At 40.9% G+C, this 18,286-nt stretch overlaps 2 protein-coding genes across 4 annotated transcripts in view; one reads left to right on the forward strand and one right to left on the reverse strand.

The window, feature by feature from the left end:
* Nucleotides 1-18,286, forward strand: part of RTN4IP1 (reticulon 4 interacting protein 1) — an 82,289-nt gene that overhangs the window by 54,397 nt on the left and 9,606 nt on the right. The window lies entirely within an intron of this gene.
* Nucleotides 1-18,286, reverse strand: part of CRYBG1 (crystallin beta-gamma domain containing 1) — a 48,368-nt gene that overhangs the window by 29,137 nt on the left and 945 nt on the right. The window contains exons 2-7 of the mRNA XM_064649846.1: nucleotides 11,021-12,510; nucleotides 5,359-6,820; nucleotides 5,104-5,280; nucleotides 2,629-2,676; nucleotides 2,398-2,516; nucleotides 877-1,039 (exon numbers count right to left, since the gene is read on the reverse strand). Of these exons, the coding sequence (XP_064505916.1) occupies nucleotides 877-1,039; nucleotides 2,398-2,516; nucleotides 2,629-2,676; nucleotides 5,104-5,280; nucleotides 5,359-6,820; nucleotides 11,021-12,510 (3,459 nt within the window). The remainder of the gene's footprint in view (nucleotides 1-876; nucleotides 1,040-2,397; nucleotides 2,517-2,628; nucleotides 2,677-5,103; nucleotides 5,281-5,358; nucleotides 6,821-11,020; nucleotides 12,511-18,286) is intronic.

Genomic DNA, 18,286 nt, shown 5'->3' on the forward strand with positions numbered 1-18,286 from the left:
TAACTTAATCAGTTTTGAAACACCTGCTTATTTTAAATTGTTTTCCCCCTCGTCAATTACTACTGCTATTAGATACCTATAATAAAAGTATAGCTAAGCCAGTTTGCCTGTCTCTGTTTGGACCAAGACAGTCAGTCAATCTCTAATCAGCATTTACATTGTTTACTTTCTGCCATCTAGGCAGGAATGCATCTTCTTTCATCAGTTAACATCTCCCCCAGCAAATTAAATCCTAAGATAACACTAAGCAAGCTATCCTCGAAGAGAACTTCAATTTAAACAAGAATTGTAGTTACAAGCAATATATAGTCCTCCTTTTTCCTTTCCTAGTCAAATAACTTTATAGCTCATGCTTGTTTTGGCAACCTGCATAAGTAACTGCTTAATGGTAGGTTAAAAGTGCATGCAGAAAGGTGTTCCACCACGTGTGAAACTCACTGGTAAGTCTGCACATACAGGGCTATTTCTTGAGTATCAACAAAGGTTTGGTGTTTGACCCTGAAGTTTGTACTGAGTATAAGCTTGGTTTATATTGGGAGGGGGGGAAGCCACATACAAGTACAGAATTATTGATGGTTTTCTGCAATGCTTTTCTTGTGCCTGATCAGGGTACAAAGCATATGCTGTATGTAGCTATTCCAATAAAACACAGTTTCCTGCCCTATCTTTCCAGTGGATGTTACCATAATTCCCATTGTGCAAAAGCCCCCACATGCATTTTGTGATTAAACAAGAAATTCAACATGGAAAGTTGTTTCATGCATTTGTAACTCACATTACACTTGTGACCTAAGACACCAATCACACTTTGTATCAGTATCAGTATAAGACATCACTTAAGATCCATACAAAATTTTCTTTACCTATATTACTTGCCTTAACAACATGTCTTATTGAACCAATCACTGCAGGCTTTACAGATTTGCAGTCATTTTGTTCTTCAGAAGTACCTGCACCCCAAATATCAGGGAGTTCCAGCTCTCCTTCTTCCAATGGAATAGAGGGGCCTTCAAAATTTGGTTTCTCGTAGAGTATCCAGCTTAAAATAAAAAATTCTGATTTTTAATGGTGGTTTATCAAGTGTGATTTGCAAAAATCATGCTCCTATTTAACAAATCCTTTAATAAGAAGTACTATTTCCAGTCCCTTACCATTTCCCCAGTACAGCTTATTTGCCCAACACTGCTGATGCAAGTCATTCCCAGTCTCTGATACTTTTAAAAGCAATGATAAAAACAAAGATGTCTACTGCTGAATTGTAATTTCATCAAAAACTCCTCCATCTTTTTAAACTGGTGATTTTGGGCACTAAAGACCACTGTCTATGAATACCAGACTTCTGTATGAGATACTAATCAGAACCAATTTGTAGGTCAGAAAACACTGACACTGCAAGATGCTGCATCATGTATAAACAGACAAACTACTTGGATCCTGTGAACAACAGCCTGGAGTTCCAGAGTGGCTGGTGTAGATGTGCCAAAGACTGCTCAAGTACAGTTTCAAGTACACAAGTGCACAAAAGTACAAACTTCATTTTTAACACCAGGTTGGAAGATATAACTAGACAAAAACTTTATCCATCTGCAAATACAAACCCCTCCTTTATGTTCTCAACTGAAGGGGGGGGGGGAAGACAAGCCCAGTCCCTCTAGTCCATGCTGGAAAATACAACCTGGTCTACACAGATCAAAAGGCTTTCATTCCAGTTTTCTGAAGTTAAACAGCAATCAGTATGCTTCCCAGTACCTCCTACTGCAGCTAGCATTTCTGCAGCTTACTATCAGATCATTACTTTTGAGAACCTGCTATTTGACTGCATAATAGCCTGGCCACAACATAACTTGCCATGCTAGCCACACTACTAAAGGCCATTCTGCTGATGCTATGAAGAAAGTCGAAGACGAACTTGTTTTGAATTACTCTTAGGCAATGTAGCTTTTAGAGCAAAATCCCTCTGGATTTCTCAGAAAAACGGTCAGTTATCTCTACAGCACCATCTTTTTCCTTTGGACATGAAATTAATCATGTTAAACTTATCTGGCATTAAACTTATCTGCTAGCCTTTTAGCCCAATCCAAATACTATGCAAGAACCCCTAATGGGCAGAGGAGTCAAAGACCAGCATAGCCGGACAGCAGCTGTTATTTCATCCCACACCTATGCCTGGTGAAATCTTGCACCCCTCGAGATGGTAACACTCATTCAATTAGTCAGCGAAATAGGTTTCCCAGCCCAGAACTTCCTCTTGCAGAGGTAAAATGCCATATTTCTTGCTCACAGGTGTTGATGTTACATTGCCATTTACAAGGCAGACTTAATGTGAATTACATGCCACCTCTGTATCAAAACGTTTTTAGACAGACCAATGATAAAGAGCAAAAATTCATCTCTTACCATCCTCTGATGACTTTAATAAAAATTGTTGGTGACAGAACCCAAGAACTGCAATCCAGAACATCATGGAAAACTTCAATACTAGTTTTTTGACAGTCTGAGTCACAGTATATCACCAGCTGTGTTTAAAAAAACAAACAAACAGAAAAACACACAGCAACAATATATAGTTCTATCTTCCTATGCTTTAAGTATAGAAAGGAACAGTATAAATATTAAGATTGATCTTACCTTGCCAGGTCTGGGATTGATTTTACTTTGTCCATTTCTTGAAAGTGTCTAATAGGCAGTGGGGAGAGAAAAATCACCAAAAAAACAAACAAAACCAGAAAGATATTCAATAAAGATGCTCAGCTATAAAAAAATAAGGCTAGTAGACCAAAAGAAAAACTAGTCTGAATAGTAAAAAGCTACTAACATTTCAGTTATACCTACTTATTGCTTCCATCTCTTCTTCCTCTTGAAGAGCAGTATCTCTGCTATATAAATATATAAATTTACACACTTTTTAAACTTTGAATTATCATCTCACTGAAGTTAACTAGCCTCAAATCCTTCTGGATCAGCTTCCTATATATTCCAGAACTTTCATACCATGAGACTACTTTAAAAACTGGCATTGATAAAAGTACATGTTCTACAATGATAAAGATATAAATGAAATCTTAAATGTTTAAAACCGTCAAGCCATAAAGCATGAAATAATTTTGAAGGAATATATGAAAAGACTGAGGGGGCATGATGGCATATATATGTATGAGCTAACTAGCATAATCAGTTTTGTGACTAACAGCTCGTACCAAGGTAAGTTCCCTCAAAAAGCATGAGGCTGTACAACAAGTGATAAACTTAAAAAGATTCAGAACAAATAAAACACATTGAGTTATACAAAATTTAAAATAATGCTGAAGTCAGCAGTAAGTTATATGATATAAAATATATGGGAAAGCTGTGGTTGCATCACGGCATCTTAAATAAAGCGAGCACTGCAATGACGCATTTGGCTTCCTAGCAAGGACAGGAGTGCTCTTTCCAGGACAGAGTCTCACTCTTCTAGGAACAGAAACAAACAAAAGGACAGAAACAGATTATGTCCCTAAATCAGTGGCAGCCTAAGATAACCAGCAACACATGCAAGGAATTAATGAGATCATATTAGTTAACACACAGAGCAGGCAGTGGTCTCAGGACAGAGTTCTTAACCACCATCAGATTTCTGTAGACACACTGAAGACACATTGAAGCATGACTGGTTTTTTAGCCCGTGCTTCAATTCCAGTTAAAACTTGCCCTGTGTTTTAAGGAACACCAAAGCCATTGTTTTGGGCTGCCCTTACTCTTTCCTTCACATTACCCACTAGCCACTGCATCATCATTTTCTTAGTCAGTGGAAGATGCACAGTAGGTATACATCATATAAACATTTTTGGTTCCTGTATAACTTGATGAAGACAATTCAGAGTCAGCAACAGTGCCACAGAACTCCAGAAACCCTTTGGAGCCTAAAGGGATTCTCTCAAGTGCAGTCTTAGGTGCATACACACTCCATTGCCATATCAGGCCTCCACACTCCACTGCAAAATTGAAACTCACCCAAGAACAACATTTTAAGCAGCAAAAAAACAAAACAAAACTAGTCATTTAGCTTTAAATTCAAGTTTTTAAATCCAAGCAGGAGCATCAGAGTAAGAAAGCTTGTTTAACTGCCAGCATAAATCTACACCACTGCAATTTTCACCCCCTAATTTTCATCCCCGCACTAATTAAAAAACTTCCCATGAGAGAAAAATCTACATTCTCAAAACTGCAAGGTACCATGGATGATTTCCTCCTGCAAAGCGAAGAAGAAGAGGGGAGCTATTTCTGCTACCTCACTCCTTTTAGTAGAACCATTACAGCACATAACCATTAGCTTTGCAAAGTATCTCTCGAACTTTTACACACTGCTTCTATTCCACAGGTCACATTCATGTGGCTATTAAACTTCAGAGAACATATTTCTTCCCACAGTTCTTAGATTTGATTATAGTTTTCCTCTTGGGTGACAATAAGGGCTCAGATTACCAGGAACAGAAGATACTACAGGACATTAATTCATAATTTTTAAAACAGAAAATACAAAGATATTCCACATTAAAGTTGCTTCCAAGGGAAAATGTAGGTCTGTCTTCACTCATGAGGATCAGATGCTTGTAATGAGACCAAGGGATAGCCCTCCACCATAGCAGCACTTTCAATAATCACTACTATCCAGTTCTTAAAGTATTCTTAAAGAATATATATGTTTCTATCAAATGCATGAGAATATTGGGAAAAACAACAGAGAACAAAAATAAAAAACTCTGCTCTGTTGCTTATTTAACAGTTCAACGGCTCAATGTCTTGCTGGAAGAGGAGAGAGATTACTGTCAACAGACATTTCCTGAAGTTCACAGAAAGCATTCTACTAATTAACAATAAAAAAATAAAGCTAGCACGAGATTTGTTTCACTGTAATACAAAATCAAGGATGAAGACATATTCAGACATACGCTTTCAATTCATTTTTGCAAAGTCTCAAAGTAAGGGCACCATGAAGAACCTTAATCATGTTAACAGATGCCATCTCATTTTCATGCCTTAGCCCATCAGATGAAACTGGTACCACACCTAAGTGCACCTCTATGGATAACTTTGCAGGCAGACTTTAAACAGCACAATACTTACATCCACATCTAATAAACCAGGGGGGACATTTGATTCATATCGGCTTGTCCCTAGCCAGCTGGAAAAACTTTTCTCAGGGTTGCCATAGCTGGGCATTGGTAAGCTTAGTTCTTTTTTTGCACTATCTGCTTGCATGTATTTCTCCACAAAATTTGGAAACTTTATATCTGAAAGAGACTGAATTGCAAAATCAAAATTAACAGTCATTCAGCAGGTAGACAAACATTGTTTCATTTCTGGAATGTTCTTTATTACCTCAGATATTTGAGCCATGCCAAATGGCCCGGAAGCATCCACTTGTAAAGGAGGCATCCCTGATGAGTCAGTTGCAAAAGCTGTTGTAGCATTATTTACTGAGGTGACAGAGGGATTAAAAAACTTGTCTTTAGGTGTAGAAGACAGCAAGCTTGAGAAGAGGGAGCTTTTTTCAAGTCGTGATCTCTTAATTTCACCATCTGTGCCATCAATGTTCTCTTTTCCATTTATCTCATGAGTAAAGACAGGTTCCTCTCTACATGACTGCAGAGCTTTGAATATGATACTTTGCTCTGTTGATGCACGCTTGGGCCTGACTCTGGCTATTGTTTCCAGGCTTTGCATTTTCATTTGCTGGGCCGGTAATAGATCCTGTGTTTTTTCCCTTCTCAATCCCAAACCAAAAGTAAATACACTAGGATCAAATACTTTCTCTAAGTTGTCTTCATGAATGGGAGGCATTGCAAAGTGGGGTGCTGGGGACTTTGGAAGCTTTGACCTCTTCTTTTTCTGGGGTAAACAAACTGAGCTTTCCAAGTTTTTTATTGTTTCGGCAAACTTCTTCATGTCAGATGGAGAATCAAAAATGCTATCGTCTTCAGCAGATCCGTTACAGGCTTTGTCTGGGCTCTTTTCTGTATTGACATTGTGCTCTGATACCAATATACTTTCTTGATTGCTGTCATCATACCGCAGTGCTGCAAAATTCAAATCTCCTGGCTTTGCCTTTTTATCTCCATTTTCCATCTTCTTAAATTCTGATCTAGAAACCTGATGAGATGGTAGAGGATATTTATCATTATTGCAAGGTGATAAAACCTCTGTGTTTGGCAGTATCTTTTCTTCATTTCTGTGGAATTCTGAGCTTGTGTAATTTCTTTGGTAGAAAGTATCTTGAGCATTTTCACTTTTAATGGGTGAGTGCAAGGACAGTTTAAAAGGTGAGCTTTCTTTTTTTCCTGTGGTTAATTCTGATTCTGTTTGCTTCAGAGAGACACTACTAGCATCACTTTTGCTGCCTTGGTTAAAAAGGGATATTGCAGCTTTTACTTTAAGTTCTGCTGGTTTCCCAATATCCTCATAAGAGGCCAAACCTTCTTCGTTTTTGCCTTTTAACTCCGCAGTGCTTTCTTTCTCTAGTGTGCCATTCTCAAATAACTTTTGGCGACTGCTTTGCTTATTTAACATTTTATCAGGTTGTTCATTTTCTTTAGCTTGTTTTCCAAATTTCAGCTTTGCTCTGCCAACAAATGTGCTTGGTACAGTACTATTTTTTGAAGCAGGGATGTCAGTAGGCCTCTGGCTCTGGTTAGCACATTTATTTTCAAATAAGGAAATTTTGTTGGCAATGTTGCTGTTAGTTTTATTAACTGGTTTTTCAAGAGTATCCTGCTCATTTTCTAAACTGTCTTGATTTGTAGGTGTTTTAAAATTCAGCTCTATATTCTTCGGTTTGGCTGGACTACAGGAAGAAAAGTAATACAAAGTGACATGCTTAGTTAATCTTGAACAGACTTGTACCATATTTCAGAACAATAAAATGTAGCATTATAATACAATTATAGTTTAAATTTTGGTATCTCAAAAGGAATCAACTAAAAAAGGAGTAACTATACAAATGAAAACACATAGACACTAAATAGGGAGAATACATTTCAAACATGTACTTAGTTCTTTAATGTTCAGTAAAACAGAAAATACAGCAGCCTACAGCATCTGCAATTGAGGCAGAGAACTTAACTACTTATGACTGACAGACATTAAAATTTAACAGTGAATAGGCAGAATAAATTATATGCATGCAATTCCCTACAGAGTTTAGAAAACAAATCCCAATTCATTAAGGTGATAATGAGTTGGTTAATATTTGCATATACCTCTCCAATGAATTTTGAAGACATCTGCCTAGATTCTTTGCAGCCTTTACACTTACACTGCAACCTTAAACTGAGTGAAAGACATCTTCTGGCCTCATTAGTGCTGTGAGAAAAGGTTAACTGTCCCCAGTCACTGCATCACATGTGGTGTGGCTAAGGAAACACCACATGTGAGGAACTCTTTCACTTCCTTCAGGTAAAGTTAGCTAATAGTTTAAACTTTATTTTACAAAAATTGAATTCTGAAACCCTTAGAAAACTTCTCCATCAGAGTGGCTAAAGAAGCATGTACAAGTACACAGCACACAGTATGGCAGAAGGCTGATGATACACAGCTGAGGGTTTCAAGCCTCCTTCTTCTGAATACCTACAACCAGGAAAAATCGTTTGTTCGTATCATTTCCTACTGCAGAAACAGTATGAAGAGCTGTGAAGATGCAGGGCAGATGTCTTCAAAATTTATCAGTCAGATATAAGGAGTGTCAAGGACCCCCCATCACCTCAAAGGGAGACCTGTTCTCCAAAAAGGAATCTGGGGACACAGCGGTGGGAGAACCGGCAGAAACTGCTTGCAGCAATGATCTCTAGGGCCTCAAATGGTCTACCAATCAATAGATGATTCTGGTATTGAAGTGCTTTCTTCTTTTTTTTTTTTTTTACCTACACAAACTCTGTTCACTGAGCTCTCAGGCAGTTTTTTAGCCCAAGAAAGAAAAATGAGATTCAAGTGAGTTAACATGAACAACCCAAAAACTGTGATCACTCCTTTCTCTTCCTCAAGCGATCCATCCCTCCTCCGTCCTCTTCTTCTACCTGTATTTTTAAGAGGAATCACTAACAGCCTAATTACCTTAATAAACTCATTCCCATACCACCCTTTTGTCAGCCTGTCACTTGCACTACTACATGTATTTATTTCAACTTAACAACGCATATCTTCTCCATAAAATCTGTGTCTCCCTGTATGCCCTGACACAAGCAAGTTTAATGGTTAACAGTGATACTTATCAGCCACACCTAAAACCTATTTTAAATGAACAGCTAACCCCTCAAAGGTATAGTGTCAAGCTTTGCAAATTTATGCAGAAACAACCACTTCAACATTTTGATATTCTGCAGTATTTTTGCACAGCAGCAGCCAAACTAGTACAACCAAAAAGCAATAGAAAGCTCAACCCTGGAGCTCCGTCCAGTACAACTGGCTTCCTCTTACTAATCTTTTCAACCATTTTCCACACTAAGAAATACTGATTTTAAGTATAGTCAAAAGATGCATCTTGTTGCAAGAACTGAGTTTCTAAGCTTGTTTAAAAGGAGATGATGTTTGAGTATCCTTTAAGCCTCCCATTTACTATGGGGTGAAAGCACTGAAAGATGGAAGATGGATTCACTTAACATTGCAAATACTTTCTGAGAAACAGGCCAGTGTGGCTGATTCCTACTCCCCATTCCTGATCTGCAATGCCAGGAACAAGCAGGCACAAGAGAAATACCAGTGTCCTTCTCTTTGGCTAGACCTTGCAGCTAAACTGTGGAAGCAAGCAGTTAGACCTCTCCCAATACAGTCATAAATGGAAGGTGAGTCACACATCAAGCATGTAACTGGTGCCAAAAAACACTGAAGCCAAAACATCAGACTGAAGTGAGCAAAGAAAAATGGCATGTGAAAAGAGCAGAATAATTCAACAAGTGGGCATAAATGTAAAGGCAACTGCAAAACCATGTCTGAACATAAAATACAACAAATGAAACCAAATTTTCCACTAAGCATATCAAAGTAACTACTGCCTGAGGTTTTGTTTGCTGATTAAGATGTACCATCAACCTCAGTTTAGTTTCAAATCTAATTCGTTTCCCTTTTAACAGCTAGAAGTGAAGTATCCTGTGACTTTCAAGTTATCCAGTACACATACATAAAAGTAAAAAAAGACAGAAAATGCTGTCATTACAGGGAATGCACACTTCTGGAGGTGACTGAAGGAACTGACCTGTTTTAAAATTGTTTCTAAACAAACTTAATTCCTAGAATTGGCACAATGTCATTAGTAAGAGACTTTGTGCACTTTTGAGGGAAAACTACTTGGATCATTAAAAAAAATAAATCTATCTTATAGGAACCAAATGAGTCTGTGTGTAAATGAGTATTTTTCAACCTGAAAGGGATTCACGTGAACTACCTAACAATAAATTTTTAACCTTTGAAAATGGACAAGTTATCCGTTCTCTCATTCAAAGCAATAACTAGAGAATAAAACCACACCTTCTTCAAGTAATGGCACCATCTTTTCCTTTCCCATTTTACAGCATCTTAATCCACATCCAGATTTATAGTTCACATGTTCTGATGAATGACTACAAATTATACCAGGTAATATGAGCACATAATTCTGCTTGGCTGAAGAAATGCTGTGGTACCATGCAGTGATGGCCACCAGACGCATCAGGAACCTTACAGGCAACACAGCAGTCCCCACCCAGGGCTAAAGTTCCTATAGCTGCAGATAAGGCCAAGACACAGTGTCACACACACACACTGTCATCACTAATGACAATGACACAAAGAGAACAACATGAAAGCTACCTTTCCTCTGAAGCTGTGAAGGTACAACTTCAGAGTTTAAGATTTGTTACCTATACTGTCAGAGAGCAAAGCATCACCATGTACAAAAATGGCACAGTTCAACTTTCAGTACAGGGAGTTTTACATTTAGTTACAAATTATCAAGTCAGATACGGAGTATTACAAACTGTGAAGCTCCTAATGCTTCTCAGATGTGGGAAGCATAATTGGAAACAGATGTGTGTCTTTAACCATTATGTTGAACCTTCACATCCCTTTGACAGTTATGAACACTCAAGGTGCCTCTGGTGGGCCTACAGGATTCAATGTACTCTGACACCTATAAATGAATGTACTAGAATAAGGAGTGCAACCACACACAGTATATAGTCATGACAACCAAACAATGGAAACGAATAATGTAATAAAATCAATCCCTGTGGATGAGAATGTAACAGAATCCAGAAAATCAGTCACTGGGCTTATTCTAGTGATTACAGTAAAATTTATAAAAACATCCACTTCTTTATAATCTTAAGGAAAACACTGATCACCTCTGTTCGACAGATGACAATTTCTTCAAGTGTAAAACAAAAACCTGCAAATTAATAGATGCATAATTCTGCGAATACCTGATGTTATTCACATGCATAAAAATTTATATGATTCATCCTGCAAATACTTCAGAAAGTAACCATATGTATTCAAATTTCTGGAGTATGATTTATCATATCATTTGAACAACTAAGTTCTACATTGCATCCTACGTTTCTTCATAAAATAATAGCAGAATTTAGGCTGTTTCGAAGAACAATTTAACGCATTCCTTATTCAAAGACTTTCACACATGAAATCTTCAAATCACATACTAAGCTGGTTACAGACAGCAAAATGACATTAAGGTCAAAGACAGACAAGCTAATCTGAGCAACAATGATGACAAAGTAGCTTTTATGTACATTAAATCATTCCATATAATGGAATTGACAGAGACATTCCCTAGCCATGTAAAAAATGGAACAATGAATTATTTTTCTAATTCATGTAAATTACAGTGCTTGTTAAGTGGTAGCTCTAATTAAGGGGGTTTTTTTTAGAGGCAGTTCTTAACTGAAAAGAATCCAGATAGGCAACAGACATATAGCTAGAGTTTCTATAGAATTCTAAACACAGATGCAACCAAAATTACAGCTACAGGGACAAGGTAAGCTAGTTTGCTACTTACAGGCTAATCTTTGTCATGACTGTTCTGGCAGCATCCAAACTCTTCAGCTTCGAGTTGTCTAAATCCAAATTTGTCTGTCTCTCAGCTGACAGACACAGGTCTCCATTTTTAATCCCATCAGTATGCAAGAAAGTTCTTCCATCCGAACCATTACCATGCTTTACAGCCTTGGTCTCATTTCTGCCTTCAGCGAACACCAAGGCATTGTCTTCTGTCTTAGCAGCCACAGTAACTTTGGGACACTCCAAGCTGTCTTCCCCAAAAGCCACAGGAATAGCTCCTTTTTCCACCGAAGTTCTTTTTGTCACTGGGTTATTCTCTGGCAATGCTAAAGGTTGCCTTTTTGAAGAGTAATCTTTTACCTGACCCTTCAAACCAGTAGGGGAAATGGGTACAGCATCTGACTGATTCTTTTTATATGATCTTCTCCTTGCAGAGGTTGTGTTTGAGACCTGCTGCTTGCCTTTGTCAGTTTCACCTTTAGATGCCCCTTTGTGAGCAGATCCAACTTTCAGGTCCTGATTATTACCTGATGAAGAGGAACTCCTTTCAGGAGTCTGTTGAGGAGACCTCACTTTTCTTTCAGAGTTTATTATCTTGTCTGAAAACACCTCAGAAGAGATATCATCCTCAAAACCAGATTCTTCTCTTGCAGTAGTCTCAGTCTGGTTTCTCTCTCCATTTGGAATGTCATTAGATGACTGAGACTTTCTCCTTTTTCCAGATCTTTTACTAGCAGATTTTTTATCCATTGTGTCCAAATCACTACAATTTTCTTCTGATTGAAGAGTCACGGGTTCATTAAGGAGCTCGTCTGTTTTTCTTAGATAGATATCAACTGTTAACACTCTAGCAGAATACGGGTGTTCACTGGCTGCAGATTCCAACTCGTATGGCAAATCCTTTGGTTTTGCATGCCCAGGCTCCTCAGACACCCACGTGTTCACAAGCTGCTTGTGGCTTAAGATACTCTTTTCCAAGTCTTCACTAGACAAATTTCTCAAGCTCTTTATGAAATCTGGAGTTGTGGAATTATTTATATCTGTGACAGACTCTTTCTCCAGTCCCAGGGTTTCCACATTCAGGTTACTCTCGCAGAAGGAGTTTTTAATAGTTTCACTGCTACCGCTCCAATCTGCTGACCACTCACTGTCAGAAGAGACTCCCCTACTACTCCATTCTGAAATGGTATCGTGATACAGCGGTCTTACTTCCCCACTGAAATTATATTCCTGTGCCTCAGAAACAGCACTTACGTTTCTCACTTGGCTGTGTACTTGAGGAGCTTCATGTCCTTCCTTTAGGTGCCTACAGTATATTGGCTGCGCTCTGTGAGGAGAAACTGACCTCTCCCCTCTATGATGTGAAGTGTGTTCTAATGAACTTTTGACGTTTTTCCTTTTCCCTGTACCAAACAAATTTCCAAGTCTTTCCAAAACTGGTTTCTTTTTATTCTCTTCTCTGGAAGAATCTGGAAGGTGTGAGGTGGACTATAAAAACAAACAAACAAACATTTGGTTAATGTCAAAACTGTTTCTATAATATATTTGTTTGTATTAGCACCACCTATAAATTAAAAGGACACAGTAGTGGAAACAAAACAGCTTGCTGAACAATACCAGCTCTCAAAAAAGAACAAGAAAAACAAAATGCTTGAAAAACAATTAAAATTTCAAGATCTTTCTGCATCTTTTTGCCTGGGTTTGTTTACAAATAAACTCATCTTGCCTTATGATAGCAGCACTATATGCCTCAAATCTCAAACTTTTTCACAATTACTTAAAGTCACCCAAAATAATACAGAAAAGCATCCTGGCGTCTGCAAGACCAGTATCTTTTTGGTCAATTCCGCTTGGTCAAAATTTTCCTTAAAAAAACAAGAGCGGGAAGTTTAGCTTTCCTCTCCATACCGGCTGAGTCAGTTTTGACACTTGTGCTAGCAAAGAATAGTTTCAAAGGCATAAATTGTATTACAATTCATATATTTCTCATTAATGAAGTTCAATAAATACTTGATTGTGTTTTGGGCTAGAAAACCCAGAACTATAAAAGCCACTGCATCATCCAAGGAGCATTACTGGGTCAAATACTGCCCTGGATTACTCGTGGTGAAGTTTTGCCTTACAACTTCTAATTAACATGGTAAACAGGAAACACGCAACAGCATCGCCGAGTACACATGCATATTTATATTTTAATATACTAGCCCTTTTTACATGCCGGTACGATGAATACTTGTTTTGAGACGTCTGTTTCAAAACACCGCGAGTATTTTCTACGCTGGCGGACCAGATCTCCCGAGGAGAGCGGGTCCCCTCGACAGCACCGAGGCTGCTTCGGCGCGTTTCACACTTGTTTCTTGCTGCAGACGCCGAGACCGCCTGGCACTGCCCGGCGTGCCCCCGGGGCCGAGCGAAGGCCGGCTGGTGCTGAAGTCCCCGCGCCCTCCGCGCAGCCCCAGTTTTCTTGCCCGCAAGTGCGGCTGCGGAGCACTAGCCTGGCATCACCCAGCCGCAGGAGTCACGACGCCTGGCCCGCGCGTTACCAGGAGGGCGAAGCCTCCCGAGGACGCCGCCGTCCTTCCCCGTCCCGCGACGGGACAAGCGGGAGGCAGGAACCACGGAGGACTTTACCCGGCCCTGGCCGCGCCGCATCCTCGCCCGGCTCCGCAGGTGCGGGCGCCTTGCCTCACCTCCCCTCCCCGCCGAGCGAGGAATCCCACCGACGGCCCGATACTCACCGCCCAGCCCGGCTCGGTTCGACGACCCCCGCCGCTACCCGCGCGGCTGCCCCGGCGCCGGCCGTCTGTGCGCTCCGCTCCGCCCCGCCCCGGCCCGCCCCCGCCACCGCCCCGGCCGCCGGCAGCGGCTCTACCTGGCCTGGCCACCTCCCTCGGCCGCGGAGGGAGGGGTGGTGGCGCTGGACCGGCCCCCAGCGAGGGCTGCGGAGCAGCGGGAAACGCGGGCGCCCTCGGCCACGGGCGAGGCCGTCGAGGGGGCGGCGGGGCGCGAGTGGGCGCCGCGCCCCGTACGTGCCCCAGCAGCCCGCGCTGCGGCTGCCGCCTTGTTATTGAGGGCAAAACGCCGCCCCGGGCAAAACCGACGCCCTTTGATGTTGAAGGAAAAGCACCGAGGGGCGGAGGCGGGCGGTTCGCGCTGCCGCCGCCCCGGCGGGCTGCAGTGCGGGCTGCCCGGCGTGAGCCAGCGCCTGGGCCGGGACACGGACAGTGCTTGGGGAAGGGACAGCGCGGCCCAAGAGCACCGGTTTACCCCCTCCCGGCACGGTGGCTGCGGGCGCGGTGTCGCCGCCGCCTCCTGCGACGGATGCGGAGCAGAGGGGCGTCTGGGGTGGCGGCGATCCGGCCGCCCCCCGACCCAGACTCTCGAAGGTGCCGAGCTCCGGGAGCTGGCGTGGCTCCTTCCAGCCCCAGGTAGTTCTGGGGCCGGCACCGCCCGGCCGCCGGGGCCCTCGTGAGAGATCTGGGTTCAAAGCCCTGCAAGGAGATGAACCCCCATTTTCCACCTCGCCGCGGCGGGCGCGGCTGCCTGCCGTCTGTGCCTGCCGTCTGTGCCTGCCTGTCCCCGCCGCCTGCCCCGGGCACACCGCCCGCGGGCCGGGGAAACGACTGCAGGGGGCCGCGGCGGCTGTCCCTGTCCCCGGCTGGGGCGGCGTGAGAATGACTCCGCGGCCAAATGGTGCCGGCGCTCTCCCCAGGCGCTCAATTAGTATTTAATGTTTAATGAATGCTCAACTAGTCCTCTTCTAATTAACGCTTAATTACTTATATGAAGTGGAACAGCTTCAACAGGAAGGACCATGCAAGTCTCACTTCGGTGCTTCTAAAGGGCCCAGTGCGGAGGCGGGGGAGACATCGGGTCAAGCTGCCTGCAGCTGGCCGGGCAGCCCGGCTTGTGGTGTGTCTGGCCCTCCGGCTACTGAAGAAAATAAGAACCTTTTTTTACACAGTCACTTCCTCCTCTGGATGAAAAAGCGTTAAGTTAGTTCTTTTTGCTTCATCAATAGACTAACGTTTGACCCCTGTTCTAAAACTCCCCCAAACATGAGTTGTGAAATAAGGTCTTGGCTTAGGAGACCCCTACAGGGCCTACTTAATGCCAGGGAGGCTTGCCTAAGCACACAATAAATACTAAAAAACGTGAAAAACACAGAAAAACCTGAATTGGGGAATAAGTAGAGCTGGCTTATCATACTGCAACCAAACAGAAATCCATGGGAACCCTTGTCTTTGTCTATGTTTCTTAAACAGTGTTACTCATTCAACTGATGATATGCAAATATACTACCAACTAAGTGCTGCGTCCTCACACATAGCACTCTTCCATCAGCAGCCTTCAAATAGGCAAGTCTATGATCATGACCTTGAGATTAAGTTTTTGGGCTGTTGGGGATTTTTTTTTTTTGAGATAGTGAAATAATTTGTAAATGAGAAAGCTTGATGTCTGTTTTTTCCATCCCTTTGATAACTTCTTTCAAGGAGTAGAACCAAAACAAGTAAAGAGCAACATTGAGGGCTGCATTAAGTTCATATAGCTCAGACAAGTAAAGTGCTTTAGTGATAACAAAACCAACTATAAATTTCTCTATCAGATGCAAAAATCATGAGTAATCCAGTCCAATTACTATCTAATTTCTTATTCTATGTATCTATTGCCAGTCCTAACTCATTATAGGGAAAGGATAACACAATAATGAAGACTGCTAGTTAAAAAAAGGCAAAAATATGAAATTTTTACACTTAATATAAGCCAATAAGGAATGAGTGACGCTAATTTGTCTGAAAAATTATAATAACTACAAGTGTGAGGATGCTGTCTATATTGTTCATATTAAAAACTCATGAAACACCAAAATAGGGGAAATTTAACTTCATTATGGTGTCAATCTATTTATATATATTTATATCTAACCATATTAATAGTTGAGTGTGAAATAGCTGTCAGCCTTCTAAAGTAGTTGGGATTACATTATCAGCCTGACAGCCATTATTACACTTGCAGTCAAGTTTTTGGGTTTGCAAGATTACACTTGGAAAAATTAGTTATTTGAACTATGGATCTGACTTTCTCTATTCCCAGCCCCTGATTTTCATAAAGTCCATGGGAACTTAATTATCTTCGAGACGTCTACCCCTTTCAAATATAGTTTAAACTGTCCAACAAGTTCAAAAGGTGTTGGAAGTGAGGAGGGACAGCCAGCCAGTCCAGTCACATAAGCCTTGTTTCCTCAGGGAACAAGGCTAAAGATTTTTTCTTGATCATAAAATAGCTGCCCTATGTAAACTGTTTTGAAGTAATTTCTTCATACAAAGTACCTTAATTATATACAGCTCTTTCCAAACACATGAAAGGCTGGGTACTTGCCCTGAAGAGCTTGTATTTTAACTCAGATAAATGCAGGTGAGCCAGTATTGCCAGTGCAAGAGGGCACAGAGACCGAGCTTCTCAAGAGACTGCAAAGTGGGGCCCAGCCTGACAGAGCACAGAACAAGAATGCTTGACTTCCAGAGCACCGCACAGAAATGTTTGATTTCAGAAGGCAAGAATTCTGTATCCTTGCTCTGCAGATCAGGCTTCTTCAAGTGTTCTCGGCTTGAGCATTCTTACTGCTGAGATATTAGCTATTTGAGAAATCCCTGATCAAAGGCATTGGCAACAGAAAAAACTAGAGGACTTGCCTATCCATTACTTGGACAGCGTGGAGGAACCTTGTTTCAACCACATTGCATGAATCCTTAAAGCCGTGGTCTAATCTGAAAGCAAAATGCCGCCCTCTTAACCAAGAAATGTAAATCTTGTTTGTATTTATATTCATATCTGTTTATGTTAGCATTAAAATATTTCCTCTGTTTTTGGCTGGGGTTTTTTCTCATTAGCTATTGTAAGTTGCCACAGCCAAACCCCTAATTTAACAATGTAATTAAACATGTGCTTTGCTGATCTCCAGTGGAGAGAGAGCTACTGTGATTTGTTGAATCAGAACTTCGGGCTGTGTCTTGAGGGATCAATTGGATGTTATTTTCTTAGATGAGTTCATCTGAGTCAGCTGAATATAAATGAAAACACTTCTTAGAGCACACATTACAGAAAAAAGTAGTATTTTTACTAGTCATTAGCAACTTTGTGGTAACTAATAGGTGGTAATATCTGGTGTAGACAGTTCTTTAATTTAAACATTTATTTTTAGCACATGTTCACCTTCAGAGGGGGGAAAAAAGCAACAAACCAGTTAGTGAAGAGTAAGTCGGAGCTTCACTAGAAGGTCATAAATAACTGGATTTCAAGTAATATGAAGACCTCTGAGACTGTTCTATCTTCAACAATTCTAATAAAGTAGGATCCCTAAAAGATCATGCTGGAATGCCAGTAACTTTGAGTATCTTTAAATCACAGTATCATAATTCACCCAATCATGAGAAACAGAAAGCCTCGGAGTTCTAGCAGTCACATGCCATCCCAAAAAGTGCATTAGCCAAAAACATTTAAATAAATTACCTATTACTCTTCAGGCTTTAGCATTCTGCAGACTGAGGCTCAAATATCTAACACTAGCAGTGCCAGGCTTTCTTAGGTGGAAAATTTATATTGCTGGACTATTGCTGGCACAATGTACTGTAAAAATATTAGTAGAAAAACTGGAAGGAACAATGTACAAATCAAAGCAAGAGAGAGAAAAGTCTGAGAAGTACAGGACCCACTCAGGTCTCTGTTTCAAGTCCTACAGAGGGATTTCATACCACTTTCCTACAGGTGAGTGCCATAGCTACTGACGGAGAGAAAGAGAAAGAGAAGAAGGACACGGAGAAGGACGGGAAGGGAGGGAGTTGCAGATGGAAATAAAGGCTTGCTGCTTTTTCTTGTGTTCATCTTTTAAAAGCATGGGAAAAAATATACTTAAAAAAATTTGACCTTAATTTTTTTTGGTGATTCACTGAGGGGAAAAAAACAGTTATATTTTAACCTAAACAATTTCTGAATTAACCACTTATCTTGCTGACAGTCAAACAGACTCGAATTACTTCAATTCACTATAATACTTCTTCCTTGTTTATGTTGACCCTTCACAAAGCCACAAAAGCAGGGGTTACTATTAAGAAAGTACAACTTACGTTATTTTAACTCCCACACTGCCTTCTTCGAACACCAGGAGTTTGGCATATACTCTTTAAACTTTTTTTTTAGCATTTCTTTTAAATATATTATATTCCAGGTTGACTGTGTCCTCTTCAGAGTGAGAGAAAGAAACACT

Source organism: Pseudopipra pipra, chromosome 3 (genome assembly GCF_036250125.1).
Source record: "Pseudopipra pipra isolate bDixPip1 chromosome 3, bDixPip1.hap1, whole genome shotgun sequence".
Taxonomy (NCBI): domain Eukaryota; kingdom Metazoa; phylum Chordata; class Aves; order Passeriformes; family Pipridae; genus Pseudopipra; species Pseudopipra pipra.